The sequence below is a fragment of the Cebus imitator genome, unplaced genomic scaffold, assembly GCF_001604975.1.
Source record: "Cebus imitator isolate Cc_AM_T3 unplaced genomic scaffold, Cebus_imitator-1.0 Scaffold19, whole genome shotgun sequence".
NCBI lineage: Eukaryota > Metazoa > Chordata > Mammalia > Primates > Cebidae > Cebus > Cebus imitator.
In genome coordinates this window covers 10402552-10420028 of record NW_016107334.1, presented here as the reverse complement: position 1 = coordinate 10420028, position 17477 = coordinate 10402552, and the positions used below count along the sequence as shown (strand labels likewise).

Sequence of the window (17477 nt, the reverse complement as noted above, 5' to 3'; positions counted from 1 at the left end):
GTTTAAATCTAATAATCCTCCATGAAATGTCAGCTGGTGCCTTACAGTACAGGAAGAGAGACCTGCCAGGAAGTGGGATGACGCGGCAGGGCACAGCACCAGAAACAGGGAAATACAGCCCCCAAAGGACTGGCTCAAGGCTGTGCTGGGCTCTCTGCCGGGAGGACGCTGCCGGATCCTGCCCGGCCAGGTGGCCTGCATAATGTTTATGTGCCTCGTTGCTCAGTTGCCAAATAAACCTGAACGATTTTGGAGCATTCCTGGGAGCGCTAGCCCGGCCACGGACCCTGATCTAGGTCAGCTAGCTGTTTCACAGGCATGAGACAGACAGGACTATTTGGACAGCTGTAAGTCCTCTCAGAGTAAAATCTTATTACCGTAGATGAAAAAGCACTTTGGAAGAAAAAAAAAAACAAAAACAGCATTCTAAAATAATATGCTGAGGTTAGACGGCTTTAGTGAGATTTCAAACAGACTTTGAGTGGTGGCATAAATGTTTGATGAAATCAACATCCATTCTGCCTCTATCTGTTCTCTTGGAAGAGGTTGGCATATCGGCCTCAAAAGTCAAGACCGGAGCCACGGAAAGAGACGTGCAAATAATGTTGGGGTAAAAAAGTTTCCTCGGTATGGGGATCAGCTCACATAGCTCCCGCTGATTCTGGATTAGCTTTAAAATCACGATGGATTTGATAATGACTTGTGGTCATGTTTGCGTTCAGATCTGAAATCCAACCGAGGCCATTAGACAACCTTGTGTCACTGACCACTGGGTTTGGGGCAGAGGCTGGGCAGGCAATGACTGAGGAGGAGGAACGTTAGCCACGAGCAGAAGCGCTTTCTGCCAGGGTCACGCGGCATCAGTGTGTGGGCTGGGGCCAGCGGAGGGTGGGCACTATGGCCAGAAACACACCCCTCCTCCATGAGGCCCTCCCTTCTTCCCCAGCCAGGGCATCCCCATAGGATGGCCTGAGGTCATGCACAGACACTCACTTCCACCTAGACTGGAGAACCTGTCATTTAAAGCTTCTTCCTGTTTAAAATAAAACCTTCCCATAATTGAATACTTCCTAGGTGCCATGAAATTCTCATAATATTCATTGCTTACTTCTATTCTCCAGATGAGGAAACTGAGCCATGGAAGGATTTTTGTGACTTTCATAAAGCCCAGGGCCAAATCTGAGCTCAGATCCACAGAAGCCTCCCCTGTAAACATGCAATGCTGTCAAAGTGGGGAAGTGGCAACCTCCCAGGATAGACACCAGTGGGAACGTCATAGACATGTGACTTGAAATTTCATGGCTGGGCCAGGACTTTGGCTGAAAGCAAAATGAGTGGCTGCTGAGCTCCATGTCAATAATGCATGGGATGGTGAGGCTGCCCTCTTAAATATTTATCCATCTGCTTCACTTCATAATTAGTAAGAAAGTGATACAAGATGTGCCCTTTTAAAGAGGATATTAAATCTCGTGGTTATGATCATTTTCATCCTGTCCTTGGCTTCCCAAACTCAGCCTCCAGAGACATGTTCCTACTGCCTGGAGACACAGCCTCCTGCCCCAGGCCCTCTCCATCTGGGATTCTTTGGTTTCTGATGGTTCACCTTGTCCTGTAACCACGTGGGTTTGAGGGCCTCGGGCTGTGCCGGGGGCTCCAGGCCACACTCTGCCTGCACTCTGCTGCCTTTAGCCACCCTCCAGCCTCTCTTTCGTGGGGAGGCCGTCCTGGAGAGTGGAGGGTATAGGCAAATGGCCTTCTGCCCTGGGAACAGCGCCCTCCTCCCATGCCTGGGTGTGTCTGCCCCCTTTCATGACGCCCTGGTACCTGATCAGCTTCTAAAGAAAAGGCTCCTGGGCAGGGCAAGTCACCAGTTCCTTCCTTGGAGAGGGACCCTGCAGGCTGTGGGCCTGCCAGCTTTAGCCCTGAGACCAGCACCATGGGTTCAGACACAACAGGGAGTTACCTGAGGCCCCTGCTCTGTTTTGACATCGAAGGGGTCTCCTACGGGCCGTTTCCTGGCGTACTCCACGCTCCGCCTGACAAACTCGGCGTAGACCTGCTCCTCCACGAACACCCTCGAGGCGGCTGTGCAGCACTGGCCCTGGTTGAAGAACACTCCCTGATGGGCACACTCCACTGCCAAGTCCACTGGAGGGGGAGGGCGTGCGGGAGCAGCCGCAGAGAGAGGAAGCGATTAAGTTGTTAAGGCAGCACTGGTGACAGCTGCAATTCTAATTGCCTGCACAAGAAAACAGGCCCCAGGGTGGCTGCATTTCAGAGATTAATTTTGTTTGCAGACTTTCCCAAACAGAGAGGAAGGGAGAAAGGATTTGGGGTCCAAGTTTGGGGTTAAATCGATTCCCTGCAGGACTTCTCAGTACCTTTACTATGCTAATGAACCCAGAGAATCATAGCAGTCCCCATTTCACTTGCCTGTGTAACTCTCCCCCCTCCTTTTTCTAGAGGACTAATGTTTTATAGAATAAACTTTGGTAATGACTGACATAGGCCCACTGGCAAGAACTTAAAGAAGCCAAAATTTTTCACGTTGAGTAAAAGAAGGGTCTTATTAAGTAAGGTAACATCATGTGTGTGACTCAGAAGGGCTGACTTTAAATTGTAGAGCTGACATTGAACTAAAGCCAGTTATTCAAACCAAGCTAGAGGGCTTGCAGAGAGTAAGATCTCGGGGGACATGCCTGGTGGATAAGAAAGGTATTGGGATGTCATTCACATGTACGGAGGGGTTTCTAGTGCTCAACCCTTGACTGCCTTCATCACCACCAACCCCCACTCTATTGCCTGTCTAAGAAATGCAGCTTTCCTTTGCATAGAGGCTGGTAGTGGCTCTGGGCATTGGGGGGTGATCCATTCCAACTCCGTTGGGGCTACTCCAAGAGCTTCTGCCCTTGGCTTTGAGAAGGAGGCTGTTTCCATTTAGCTGGGTCATTTGTGCAAGTTTCGGTGGCAGCAGGACAGCACCATAAAGTTTGGGGGTACCTCTCTTGTACCTCGACTCCTGCAGCTGGCTGGGTCAGGTTCCAGCTTGGAACTGCCCCTCCTCTAAGATAACAGACTCATTTCCTGCTCCTGATGGAGCCAGGGGTGGCAGGCGAAGGGGCAGGAGAATGGTGGCTTGTTACCCTCGATGTCTTGCCTGGGATGCTGGTTATGTTAAGATGTAATTTGTGGACTGGCGCTGCCCTGATGAGGAGTAGGAGGTGGCTACACAGCATGTTTTTATGACGCTTGGGAGTAAAACCAAGCCCCAAACAGAATTAGTCTTGTGCTCTAGCCACAGTTTCCTCCCTAAGAGGAAGAAGATGAACTTCAGTGCAGGTGGAGTGTCCAGATATGGTGGCAGAGGAATGCAAAATGGGAGTCCTGGCTGTTTGGGACTCTAAATGCGAGTCACAGTGCCAGAACTGCTCTAGGTACCTCCAAACCCTCGTGCTGTTCACAGCGCTCACAGTGCTCCACAAGGAAGCACTAACCCAGGCAAGAAACGGGCAGTCTGTCTTCACACCCAGCTCCCCTTTCCTTCCTGAGAGCCTGTTCCCTCCTCCTGTCCTTTCTCCCATTGTGAGAGCCAGCTGCCAGAAAGGAACTGATATCAGTCATTTACACCTTAGTGAGAAATTGCGCCAGGGTCATTTTTCTCTGGGATAGTTGCAGTTCCAACCTTATCTGAGTGTGAAATTAAAGGCTTTGTTCTCTGTGACAGGGATTTCTGGCACCAGTGGACAGCTGGGTAAGGCCATTCTTTAAGGCAAAGGTGTTTCAAGCACTTGGGAAGTCACACCTTTAGATAGCTGACCCTGTCAGCAGGTGAACGAATGCCCGGCCAGCACTTTCTTCCCTCTTGTGGACATGGCAGCCAACAATAGCATGTATTTTAATGTTGTGTCATTCGGCCCTGGCAAGACACAAGCTGCCCCCAAGCCACTGGGCATGTTGCTTTCCCAGGACAGGGGTACACCCCTAGAACCAGACCACCAGGGTATTTTGAAGGATCAGTTGATACTGCCCTCCTCTGGTTTGTTAGGTCTGAGACATACGAGGAAAAAGCATCTCCACTCTTCAGGGATCTTAAAACATGATAGGAAATGTGACTTGGAGGGGAGATGCAGGACTGCCTGGGAGTGGGTAGCACTTGCCCTCCCCACTCCTCCGAGGGGGCTCTGGAGGAGAAGCCAGGCCTGCTCCTCATGACCCCAGCTTTGCAGGAACACGCAGGAATACTTCATGTTGAGGGGCAGAAACAGGTAGCCCCTCTAGTACCACTCAAGGCATGTTGTTTTGAAGGAAGCTTTCTACCAGAAGTGAAGCTGGCATGTAATGTCCGCCTGCCTGTCTGTGGCTGGCTGACCGCGGGCAAGATGCCCGCAGTGGAAGCATCCCCACTGTGTGTGTACGTGTCTCACTCTCAGTGGGTTTCGAATTCAGGCCAGGAAGTGGGGAGAGACTGATGGGTGCCCGACGCCCCAGCAACACCCAGGAGGGCAGAGACTCACAGTCAGCGTCGGCGCACACGATGCAGGGGTTCTTCCCCCCCAGCTCCAGCGTCACCCGCTTCAGATTGCTCCGGGAGGCGGCTTCTTTAACCAGCTTTCCAACCTCCAGGACAGAACACAGACCACAGTGTACCTTGGATGCGGCTGAACTTGGCCCAAATGCACACATCGGTGAACATTCTGGATGAGCCCGGTAGGCAGTGCCACCACCTGCCTCTCTGCCCAGGCGTTCCAGCCCCCAGTGTCGCTTCACTGTCCTGGCCTCTGCCAGCACGTCCCCCCATGCCAGACTGCGACATGCTGGGATCCTTGGTCTGAGCGGCTTCACTGACAGGTGTGAGCTGGAGCCTCTGGGCGCCCACAGAGCTGGCCAGGAGCAGGGCCCCGCCCTCTCACCTGTCCTGGTGCCCGTCCTTCTGAGCCCGTCCTTCTGGTAAAGGGCTCCAGGGACCGCGGGGTGACCCTTCTACCCTCACTAGAAACAGCTGAAATTCCAGCAGCCCAGTTGGGAGGTGGTTCTGTGTGGCTTTCTGGCACGCTCTGAGGGAGCCCCCAAGTGTTAGAGAAGTAGCCAGGGCAGCCAGCCCTCAGGGTGAGAGGGAGCGAGTTCTCTGGAAACACATTCTAAGACTGAGGCTGCCGCTGACAGGCAGGGAGAGAAGGGGTGCGCTCTGAGGGGCGGGGCAGCCACTCACCAGCCATGCTCAGGACCCTCCTCTCCCATCACCCACCGCACCCCTGGGGGGGAGGGCTGGCCCAGCATGACTCAGTGACTTCTCTAGGACAACCAGAATGAACCTCAGAGCTGGGAAGACCCTCAGAGACCAGCACAGACACGGAGGCCCAGAGCCAGAAGACAGCAAGGGCGGCCCGGACCCTTCCGGGCCTGAGGCCGGTTTCTCCAATGCTAAGATGTGAGTGCGTTTGAAGCCTCAGCGAGCTCGTGGATGACAGCTGAATGAGGACTGGAATCCGTCCACAGGGACAATGTGTGTCCCCAAGGACAGTAACAGCGTCCAGCAGGGCTGGGCTGGACTGAGGAGGGGGATGGAGACACTGATTGCAGTGGGCATTTTCTTCTTTTTCAAGTACAGAAGTACTTTCTCATTAAAAGTAATTCCACACAGAGATGTATGCAAATTAAAGGGAGGAAGCCTTCAGCTTCCCCCCCCCTGCCCCTGAGCCCACCCCCTAGGTGGCCATCAGTAATAATTTCTTGGGAATCCCTCCAGATCATTTCCACTTCGGCAAACACACACTTTTACCAACAAGCTCGTATCGCGGATGATTTTCCAGTTTGCTGTTTTGTGCTTCAACAATAGAGCATGGGCAGCTTTCCTTTAACGGCCGTAAAACGTTTTGTAGAGCAAACAGAACATCCTGGAGGATGTGTCCCTGAAGCCTCATGAGAAAATTTCTCTAAGTAGTTTTTTTTTTTTTTTGAAATGAAGCTTCTAAATCAAAAGTTTTTCACTTTTAAATGTTGGATGAGTGCTACCGAAACACTGATCATCTTAAGGAAAGCGTCAGTGAGCACCTGCTTCCCCGTATTCTCAATAGTATCATTTCAGTTTTTAGCAATCTGGCAGGCAAAAGGAGAGTCTGATTTTGTTTGAATTTGCATTTCCCTGATTACCAGCAAAGTAGTTTAAGCTTATTGGGCATTCAGTATTTCTATTCTCGGAATTGCCCATTTTTCTACCATTCACTTGGTTTTGTTTTTTCATTGATTTGTAGGAGCACTTTACATATGATGGATATAAACTCTTGGAGCACTGATTGCATCACGACTATTTTTTTCTGAGCTTGTTATTTATCTCTTAACCTTCATTATGGTATTGTTGGCCAGATGAATATTTTACATTTTTCTTTTATCTCTCAATCTTTTCTTCTAAGGTTTCTGAGTTCTAGTATTCTTTATTTAGTTTGGAAACTAGGCCAGTGACTTTTTTAAATTGGTTGTTACGTACTAAAACATGGTCAAATTTAGAAGAAAAGCAAATCATATTAGGGCCCATCACAGGAAAAGTTCACAGGTGTCAAGTAACACACCACTTTTACTTTTGCTAGCACCCTGTGAGGAGGGTTACCTCTGTGGACCCAGTGAAGGCGATCTTGTTGATCTGAGGGTGAGAAGAAATTGCTGCTCCCACTGTGGGCCCGAACCCTGGCACGATGTTCACCACTCCTGGAGGGAACCCGACCTGGGAAGAAATCAAGATGGCACTTGAAGAAGGATGGACTTCATCTGCCATGGATCCACATTTGGGCCGAGAGAGCCATGGCTGTGTCACGTCCCCACAGAGAAGGCTGGGCTGGGATGAATTTACCCAGGACCCAAGTGCAGTTGACCTTGGACACCCTGGGAGCTGACCTGGGCTTCTCACCCCCCTGCTGACAGCCCAGTGTGCATGCTGGACCAGGGAAGACACCCACTCCTTCCAGGCGGGACGCCACCCCAAAGCGATGTGCAGCACAGATGTGTCACGATGCCACAAGGTGGCCATGGACTTCCTGCAGCACAGCGCCTTTCCATGTGAGGCGTGTGTATGAGACAGTGTGCATATGTGTTAAGGGGAGGAAGGTGGCTTATCATGACCCCCTGCCCAGAATCAGAGGCACCTGCAAAATATCTGGAAACATCTGCCCAGAGCTTCAGTTTTCATTTTTTAATCAGACCATTATTGTTCCAAATGTTGTGACAAGATATCACTCCCTTAAAGTTCTTTGCCTGTTCAACCCAGGTCTCACCTGGAGCGAGCCCTTCCTGAAGGGGTCTCACCTGGAGCGAGCCCTTCCTGAAGGCAGGGGCTGCCACCTCGTTCACATTTGTGCCTTGTGTTTTGCATATGCTAAGCCTCTTTATTAGGCAAGAGGCTAACTCCCCACCTGTCCTGAGTCTTACGTAGAACATAGTATTTCAGAAAGTCAACATTCTAGGCACAGTGTTTGAGTTGGTAGAGTTTTAGGCACTGTTACTGAACAGTTGGGATTTTCGAATTCCTAAGTCTCACCCATGTGACTTAATTATGCCCCCATCACCAAAGGAAAGTGGGCAACTGGCCCATCCCCAGCCGTTCCCACCCAGCCTCTAAGCAGCCATGCACCTGCTCCCAGTCGTATGAGCCCTGGCTAACAGGAGAAAGGAATCAATCTTTTCTCCTGTCTCTCTGGTTCCCGTTGCTTTCTTGAATCTCTGCTCCATACAGCCTGGGGATGGGATGGCTAAAGGTATGTCTGGAAAGAGGTATCCCTATGGGCCTCTGTTTCCCTAAGTTGTGGCTGCCTGAGGGAGAAGAGACTGCATTCAGAGAGGAAGGCACTGATTAGCAGGGACCTGGCACACGCATGGCTGCAGCTGCCCAGGTGGAGCTGGCGCGACCACCCTCCAGAGAAAAACGGCCCATTTCATACGCTGCAAATGCAAATCCCAGAGAACCTCCCAAATATTTGGCTCCCTCTTGGTTGACCCCCCTGCAAATTCTCTGAACAAAACACTGGGTCCTAAACCATGGGTTTGAGCCCATACTGAGAGTGAAGCGTTCTCATGAAGACCACGGGGAGGAGTGGAGTTTCTCCAGCTCCGTGGCCACAGGCAGGAGAAAGAACACGCAGTCGCCAAGCAAAACACTGGGAGTCATTCCCTTCCCACTTGGCTGCCAGCAGTCTGCCCGTCCTGTCTCCTGATGGTGGCCTGGTTCCTAGGAGTGGGAACGTTATCAAGAGCACGTGATAGTTTCTTTTTGGAGGTCTCACCTCTTTGATCAGAGAGCCGAGATACAGGGCAGTGAGGGGCGTCTGTTCCGCGGGCTTCAGGACCATGGTGTTCCCACAGCAGAGGGCGGGTGCCATCTTCCACACCAGCATCAGCAGGGGGAAGTTCCACTGCGACAGAGCACAAGGGCTTTGGGGGCCCGGTCCCCCCTCCTACCCTGTCCCATGTGCCCAGTGAGGCCTTTGTGGAGGATACTGGCTTTTCATGGTCTGGATTTGGGGTATGTGAGGTAACATAGGAGTGTGCAGTGATCAGAATTGCACTGCTGCACAGCACTTTCTAAACTGCATTCGGGGAGGTACTAACAGGCAGCCTTCGCAAAGAGGATGCTGTTGCATGTGCTCTACTTCTCCCTCTAAAACATCTGCGGAAGACCTGGCCTCCTCCCTTCCTCCATGGGTGCTTTTCCAAACCTCACTTCGTGTTGCTACCTGACTCTCCAGCTGCCTGCCTGGCTACTGTTGCAGTGGCCAGATGCTTCCCAAATGGACAAGCAGCATTCTGGGGCACCTGTGAATATCCCCACTGCCCAGTGAATAAAGTCCCAGCCCCTCGGCAGCCAAGGCTGCTGGAAGCTGGCCCACACCACCTGCCACGTGTGCTCACCCTCTTCCTCACTGTCGCTCCTGCCTGAGCTCTGGCCCCACCGGTTTTCCTGCTGTTCCCTTCCAAGTAGCCCAGCCACCTCTACACCTTGAACTTGGTCATTCTTACTCCTTGGAAAATCCTTTTTCTTGTTGAACAAGCCTTTCCTATCTTTAGGGTCCAGTTAAGAGACCACCTTCCTGGGAATGCTGGCCACTCCTGACCACTCTGGCTGGAATCCACAGTGCCTTCTGTTGCACACCTAGAGCCAGTCCTAGGAGAGCAGGAATGGGGTCTAATTCATCTCAAGAGCTCCCAGGCATGGAGCTCCATGCCACAGAGAAAATGCTCAAAACACACCAGACATTGGTTCCAAAGGACACAAGGCAGTGGGGCTGGATCTTCATAGAATCTATTGAGAAAAGCCACCACACTTACCGGAGTGATGGCCCCACAGACACCAATGGGCTCATGCCTGGTGAAGCACACAACGTTGTCATCTGGAAGAGGGTTACATGGTGGGAAAGAACACACTCACTTAATACAGGTTGAGAACTTCAAGTAGCAAAAAGACAAGAAAGAAACCCACAAAGGCGCCAGAGCCAAGTCTTATCTATTACACAGATAAGTGATGTAAACTCGACTTTAAAAGTGAGGTTCTTTAGAAGAAGAACCGGCAGCACCATCTGGAGAGGGAGTGGGGCTGGGAATAGTGACTTGGGGAAACAGTCAGGAGGGGCTCTGGATTAATGGGAAGACGTAGCCCCAAAGGCATCCCAGATGAGGCTATAATCCACCTCGCTCACCTGTGGGGATGGTCTTGCCCTGGATTTTGTCTGCCCACCCTGCAAAGTATCTGAGGGTTCTAATACAGCCCTCCAGGTCGATGAAAAAGGCGTGAAGAAACGGCTTCCCTGTATCCATCGTCTCCAGGGCCTGCAATCACAAGATGAGGTCTGTTTCAGATGCGGCTTGCTTTTCTTTTGCACTGTCAGGCTGTTCAAGATGCAAGTGGACTGGGGACAGGGGTCGGGGAGAGAACACAGTCCTAGGACATCGCTCTCCGGACCTCACAGTCAGATGTACCTCTTCAGAAAGCATGACACCAAATGTAAAGGGAGGCCTGTCCCAGAGTGTGAGAATTGCTTTGATTTCAAAACACCTCAAGTGGGTTGCAGGGTGGTGGGCCAGAACATAAGCATGCACCCCCCCCTTGGGGGCCCCTGGAGGCAAGGCGGACTCGAAGCTGTGCTGGGAAGGAATGCACACTGGCATCTGATCGTCCATCTGTAGCACAGGGGCCTCCGCTGTGCGGCCGGTACTGTGTGCTTGCGCGTTCCCAGGAAGCTCTCTGAAGGTTAGCTGGCTCTGGGGTGGCTGTGGTGGGGGCTGCCCTCCTCGAACAAAAGAGAAAGGGAGGATATAGCCTCTGCCTTCTCGCCGAGCTGGCCAGCGTGGCTGTGGAAAGCCTAGAGGGGTCGCGCCCCCAGCACAAAGATGCATCCTTCCCTCCTGCACCACGGAGCCCGGCTGGCCGGATGCGGAGTGGGAAGGGAGCAGCCTGCCCTGCTGGTGAGGGAGGTGATTACCCAGGGCGAGTGTGCAGCCACTCAATGGCAGGGATTCTTTTCTATTTCCAGCCTGGGTGGAAGAGAACCCCTTTGTCCCTCAGACAAGTGGCCCCAGTTGAGCCCAGCGCTGAGACCGCCAGTCATCCGCCTCTGCAGGAAGTGGCCGCCCTGACGCATAGCCCAGGGCTGGATTCTTGCGGAAGAGTCAGTGGAGTGAGATGATGACTGAGAAAGAAGAAGGCCCTCCTCGGGTCCAGGGCTTTAACCCCGGTGCGCTCCCCGATGCCTCGCCACTGAGCTCCATGACTCTGTTCCCACTTCAACGTGCAGGCAGAGACACTAATGGCCCAGGGACTCGGCCAAGGCCACCCAGTGAGGCAGCAGCTGAATTCGGGGCATGTCCTTCCAGCCAGCACAGAGACCGGCCCTCAGAGGCTGCTCCTGGCCACGTGGGTCTGGAAAGGCTGCAGGGCGGCAGCTCCAGTGCTGTGGCTCCCCCAGCTCCCCAGTGCTCCAGGAATGAGCCAGGACCCCTCTAAATGCAGCCAACCACATCTGATGAACCTAGTTAAGTAAGTGGGCCTTGGGTAAGGCCCTGAGTCTCTCCCTGCCTCAGTTTCCTCATCTGTAAAAGAATAATAACGGTGCTTACCTCACAGGGCAGCACCAACTGCACTGCCCACCCGTGCTGAGTGTGAGAATGGTGTTCAGCTGGGAACCCTGACGACTACGCTGATTATCATCACTTTCCCTTCAGGCCCCCGTCAAGGGCTTGGTGACCCTCACCTGGGGACCCAGCCAGGGCACTGAGTTGCTGAAGACCACAGGACTGCTCTAGGTCGGGGCATGCGTTCGCCCCCAGCAGCTGCTGCTCAGGGACTGAGTCAGGCCAGTGTGACATCAAGTATATTCTGTTGGTTCCTATAGATTTGCACTCAAGCGTGAACTTTCATTTTGCCAGAGGAAACCTAGCAACTGCAAATAGTGCCAAAAGGCCTCTAGGCTTGGCCTAGTCCAGACAGTAACTGAATATCTGTCGGTGGAACCAAGAGCTTCTTCTTCGCTCTTTTCTGGGATGGAACAAGAGAGAGGACTTCAACATCAGCCCTGAGTGTACGTGCGAGACGGGGAGCCAATGTTCTGTCTCCAGTCCTGGATTACCACCTCTGGCTGAGTGACCTCGGACAGGTTAATTAACCTCTCTGGGCCTCAGTTTCTCCCCTCTGAAACTGAGACAATAAATCCTACAGGCCAAGTGCCTACAACAAGCCGGGTACATGCTGAGCATTCAATAAACATTGCTATTTTTTTTATTACTAACTTCAGCAAGTTTGCTTACTGGAGTGACAACATGAATTTACCAGATTGGTGTTATGGAATTTCTCCAAGCAAAATCCAGGTCATGATAGGTTTAGATGGGAAATTATTTTTTTTTTAAATTCTGCAGGTGAGTGAGTACAAGCACTAGCGACAGATTGAAACAGTCACCCTTTAAACAACTTGTTCTTGTGGCTCGATCATGAGTAAACCACAGCCACTCCTAAGTTAATTTCCTTTAATATTTTAAGAGAAAAATGTGCCTTCTGAGAAATTAACACATCATAACCCTCAGACACTAAAGAAATACCAGAAAGAGCCAGGAAAACCGCACGGCAGGGCTTACAATGAGAGGACCCAGAAATGGCATTTGGGGTGTAAAGGAGGGTGGATAGGGAGGGCTTCCATGTGGGAGCTCCCAAAATGAGCACCCAAAGAGCCAGACTTGGGGCCTGGGGGCCCCAGCAAAGGAAAGCCATCCAGGAGCCGTCGGATCCCCCACATCTGTTTCCAGACACTGAGCACAGAGAAATAAACACCCAGCCTTGTCAAACCACTGAGCCGGCGAGAGAACACGCTCCGTGAACACTCACGGAAACCATATCAAGGTGGAGAGCAAGGGGCGCTCTCCTGTGAAGTGGTCGGAGTTTTAAAAACCATGTTTGCCAGTAATTCTCTTGTCCCTTTCATGTTGTGGCAAAGAGCTGGATCTTATTTCTTGTGGGCATTGAGGTCCCAATGGCAGAAGTGATTTGCTGGGTTTGCATTCTGAGCTCCTCCAAAACTGTCTGCTATCAAAACACAGTCGTGCCAGGACAATGGGACGGGCCGAAGATGAAGGTGGCTTTGCAGCCGCCGTTCCCAAGATGATACTGACACTTAAGGACAGGGTTCTGGGGGTGGGGGGTGCCCAGGGCACATCCTCTCTAGCCTGCTATTAGTCCACACGGACATTGCCGACCGATGAGCTCATGCTGGGTGAAAACAGAAATGTTTTTGAAAAAGCCAGTTTGGCAGCTTGAGGGTTGAAGCTGGCTTACTTTGCAGGAAGAAACCAGAGGCTCCTCAGAGAGAAGCACTTACCCTGGGAGGGAGCTACCCTCACCCAGGAAACATGCGGGCTGTGGGGCTGACTGGGAAGGAAGGAAGGAGAGCTCAAGCTTCCGTGTTGATGCACTCTTAGGAAAATGCACCCAAGAGTCAGGCCTGAGAGTCCCTCCACCCTAAGAGGCACATTCAAGAGCACAGCAGTTTCCATGTCCTGGCTGACACCTTCCTTTAAACAGTGGCTGCCCTACTGCTGGTTCCCGACATCAGAAAAACCATTTTTCCAAATCAAAGGCCAAAAAGGAGATTTCCTTCCCTACAACGGGCCTGAAGGTTTGGAACAAGTTTTAAAAACAAGAGGCTGAGACATGTGAGGACAAAATGCACAGGATGCAGAGGACCTCACCGCCCAACGTGGCCCCAAGATGTCCTCCAGTCACCCCTCAAGACCAGAGGAAGGTCTGAGGATCCTGCTAAAAACCATTTACTGATTAATGCCTTCGCAGCCCAACCTCACAGGATACGCTGCATCAATATCCCCACCTAAGGTATCTAGAAATTACTGGCCAGCAATGCATGTAGCTGAGGTTAAAAAATGGGTCTTCGGCCAGGCGTGGTGGCTCATACCTGTAATCCCAGCACTTTGGGAGGCTGAGGTGGGCAGATTACCTGAGGTCGGGAGTTCAAGACCAGCCTGACCAACATGGAGAAACTCCATCTCTACTAAAAATACAAAATTAGTCAGGCATGGTGGTGCATGCCTGTAATCCCAGCTACAAGGGAGGCTGAGGCAGGAGAATTGCTTGAACCCAGAAGGTAGAGGTTGCGGTGACCTGAGATCGCCCCACTGCACCCCAGGCTGGACAACAAGAGTGACAATCGGACTCAAAAAAAAATAAAATAAAATAAAAGAAGAAGAAAATGGGTCTTCATATGGCCTTACTATGATCACTGCTGTTATTAATAATAGATATCACCTACTAGTGCTTACTGCACTCCAGGACTCTGCCTAGAATCTCAGATAGGCCATTCTTACACCACTGAGATATCATTATTGGGGACATTTTACATGAAGAAATAAATCTCAGAGAGGTTTCACAACTTGTCTCAAGTCACACAGCTAGCAAGTGGCAGAGTGGGGATTTGAATCTAGGTGTTTTCCGCTCTGAGGTTTCCTATAACCAGGCTATTCTGACCTCATCACCATTCCACATACGCTTGCTACTGGCCAGTTCAGGGGTGATTGAGGAACGATTTGAGGTCACATGGGGGCAATTTTTTCTATGTTAACTGCTGGCATTTATTTTAGTAAGTATTAGAAAAATAAAATTAGCACATCAAACCTGTGATTTAATGAATATTGTCACATTCCAGCACTTTGAGGGGCCAAGGCGGGAGGATCACCTGAGGCCAGGAGTTCAAGACCTGGCCAACATGACGAAACCCTGCCTCTAGTACAAACATAAAAATTATCCAGGCATGGTGGGGGGCAGCTGTAGACCCAGCTACTCAGGAGGCTGAGGCAAGAGAATTGTTTTAACCCGGGAGCAGAGGCTGCAGTGAGCTGAGTTGGCACCACTGCATTCCAGCCTGGGCGGCACAGGGAGACTCTGTCTCAGATAAATAAATACATAAATAAATGAGAGTTAATATAAAAAAGAAAAAAGTTAAGTACACAAACACACAATGGTACCAGGATATGGCCAAGCTCACGGTCACCATCTGTGAGTGTCGCAAGTCTGAGACTACTGATACAGCTGAGCTTCCTATAGGCAGCGCTTGGTCAAGAAGCTGAGCTGCAGAGGACAAAACGTCTGACTTCGAAAATGAAGGGATTCAGCCAGAGGCACAAGCGCCTGCCTGTATTGCTAGAGAGCTGTATCTCAAAGGGTGGAACGGACCCGTGACCACACAAAACCGGGACCCTGATCTTCTCCGCATGCCCCATGGGAGACAAGACTCTCCCTGGGGACGGCTCATCCCACACTGGCCTGTGTGCAAGTACTCACCGCCAGGGTGGCGCGGTCCCTCTCCACCAGGTCGGCCAGCTGGTGCAGCAGCCGCCCGCGACTCAGGGCGTCCAGCCGGCGCCACGGCGAGCCCCTCTGGAAGGCGGCCTGTGCGGCCTCCACAGCCTTGTCCACGTCGGGCTGAGCGGCCAAAATGACAGAGAGAGGGTGTCATCTTTTGATGTGGCTGCAGTGTGGGACAGCGGCTGTCAGTCACAGAGAACAGCAGAATCGTGCCGCTGGCAGACCGGCCGCAAACAGCATCAAGCTTTTGAATCACCTGAGTGGCCCGGAGCGTTCAAGGGATTTTTTTTCCTTCTTTACATCTTACAATGTCTACAGTGGCCAAGTATCAATACTTGTTTCTGATTATAAAAAGCATTATAAAATATTTCAGAAAGTCACCGACCTTGAGTATTTCTCTCAGGAACCCAAGTACAAAAAGACTTCCCACCGGCTAGCTCAGTGTGAACACACGCCAGCTGCTGTTCGCAAATCAGGTGGGATGCGTCTGCCTGGCATTTAATTCCAGCTGGGAACTGGTGGTCAAGAGTGAGAACGGAGGAATTCGTTCCTCTCCAGATTGCAGAACTGACCCTGTGAAATAGTTCCCAGACAGGGAGGAGCAGAGAGTACCGTGGAGGCCTTTTTTCTCCCTTCAGCCTCTCCCACCCCATGGGAGCAGAACTGGATCTTCTGTGCACTGATAGAATAATCACGATAGAACCTTCTTTCTAAAAGGAAAGAAGTGAGGGCTATCTAGAGTAGTGTCATTCTTTCTTTTTCTCGCGAACATGGGTCACATCCATCTCGAAGGCCCCTTCATGCCTCTCTCTTTCTGGGAAGGTACAGACAGCAAGGGGTCGATGCCGGACCCCAGTTAGGAGCGACTCTACCGAGACTCTGTGTCCAGAGCTGGCTTGGGAGTGAGCAGAAGCTTGGCAGGGGAGATGTGGGACACTGAATTCCTTGTCCCAGGCTCTGGGGTGGAGGCCAGGATCTCTCCAGCTGCAGAGGATGGGATGGCTTATAGCTCAGAACAGTCACTCAGAACAGTTGAGAAACCAAGGCCAGGTGACGGTCTCGTTCTCCTCCCAGCACCTGTGTGGGCCACTTGGGAGTCTCCTAGTGGAAACCCCATTCCATGTCACGGCTTCCCCCTGATGCCCTCACATTTTTCTGTGAGCTGTGCTGCTTTCTTTATTAGCAAGCCTAGCTGTCATGTACAGGCGGGGCGGCTGTGAATTGCTCGCCTGTCACAAAGCTCATGGGCAGGATAAAACCCAAGCCTACCCTGCACACGCTTCACTCCATCTGCATCCAACATCATCAGTTGGTTGACTAAGAACATCAGTCCACTGCTGTAGCAGCTGAGGAAACTGTTACATCTCCCCGCCCTCAGTGGAAGGGCTCTACCTCTGCACCGACCTTCAAAATATATTTGATGGCCTTGCAATGTCTAAAGGACACATTCAGAAGTCCCTTAGCTTCTGTTTTACAATGTAGACCTTGCACTTGCAAATAGGGTTATAAAGGTTACTGCTTTCCACGCTCATGGAAATTTCTAGGAAAGAAGAAATCTGGTGGTTACATTATTAACTATCCCCCCATCACTTGGGGAGAAACTATTTTTTTCCTTCCAGCCGACTTTTTTCTCAAGTGTCTCCTGTCAGAATGCTGCATTTGGTGAAGCACACCAGCTGGAAATGCTTTCTGGAAAGATTCTTTAATTTGAACCTCCCGGTTCAAATAATTGATTAAAAAAAAAAAAACTCAAAAACCTTTCCTTTAGCCATATGATGAGGATAGCTGAAGTCATCCTCATAGATGGAGAAACATCTATCACAGGAGAATGACACTCTGCAGAGGATTGTCGGTAATTGATCCCATTCTGTGCCACGTGTCGGAGGAGCACACGCCAATTCGTGCAGCTAGCCCAGGCCCTGCCCCTAGCATGGGCCAGTCCTGTCTTCTAGCTAAGCCAAACGGCTTCCTTATCCTTTGGTCATCTGAAATTGAATTACTTAGAGCAACATTTGCTTTTAAGTACTTACCTTATCTCCTTCTTCCACTTCACATATTTTCTCCAGAGTTGAAGGGTTATATGTGGCAAACTTTTTTCCACTCTTGGATTCGTGCCATTCATTGTTGATAAATATCTAACCAGGAAAGGAAGTGTAACGAATTAGATTTAAATCAAAATCATATAATTTCAACATGCTGAGGACCTTAGGTAACGTCTTATACATTCTGTCCACCTTCTTCCCCGCTGCTTCCCTCTCCCCGTCGACGTTTTATAGACAGAGTCCCAGGATCACATGACCAATAGATCAACCCGGACAAACTCAGAATCCAAGTTGGTCAAATAAAACTAAAGTCATTTAGAGATTTTTTTCTAAATTATTATGATTATTTTCAACAATGACATGGATTCACAGAGGAATGACTATGTTAAATGGTTAAGCAGAGGCTATGAATTGAATCTTATAACCTCACAGACTTTGGAGGAAGAGTCAGTAGGTTTACATATAGAAAAGTCCCAGGCCGGGCGCGGTGGCTCACGCCTGTAATCCCAGCACTTTGGGAGGCCGAGGCAGGTGGATCACGAGGTCAAGAGATCGAGACCATCCTGGTCAACATGGTGAAACCCCGCCTCTAC

The 17477-nt window shown here is 50.9% G+C and overlaps 1 protein-coding gene across 1 annotated transcript in view; it reads right to left on the bottom strand.

Moving 5' to 3' along the window:
- The window catches only part of ALDH1A3 (aldehyde dehydrogenase 1 family member A3), a 36326-nt gene that overhangs the window by 13732 nt on the left and 5117 nt on the right, over positions 1 to 17477 (bottom strand). The window contains exons 2-9 of the mRNA XM_017518821.1: positions 16873 to 16977; positions 14819 to 14959; positions 9681 to 9810; positions 9313 to 9374; positions 8271 to 8399; positions 6605 to 6718; positions 4515 to 4617; positions 1964 to 2148 (exon numbers count right to left, since the gene is read on the bottom strand). Coding sequence (XP_017374310.1) covers positions 1964 to 2148; positions 4515 to 4617; positions 6605 to 6718; positions 8271 to 8399; positions 9313 to 9374; positions 9681 to 9810; positions 14819 to 14959; positions 16873 to 16977 — 969 coding nt within the window. The remainder of the gene's footprint in view (positions 1 to 1963; positions 2149 to 4514; positions 4618 to 6604; positions 6719 to 8270; positions 8400 to 9312; positions 9375 to 9680; positions 9811 to 14818; positions 14960 to 16872; positions 16978 to 17477) is intronic.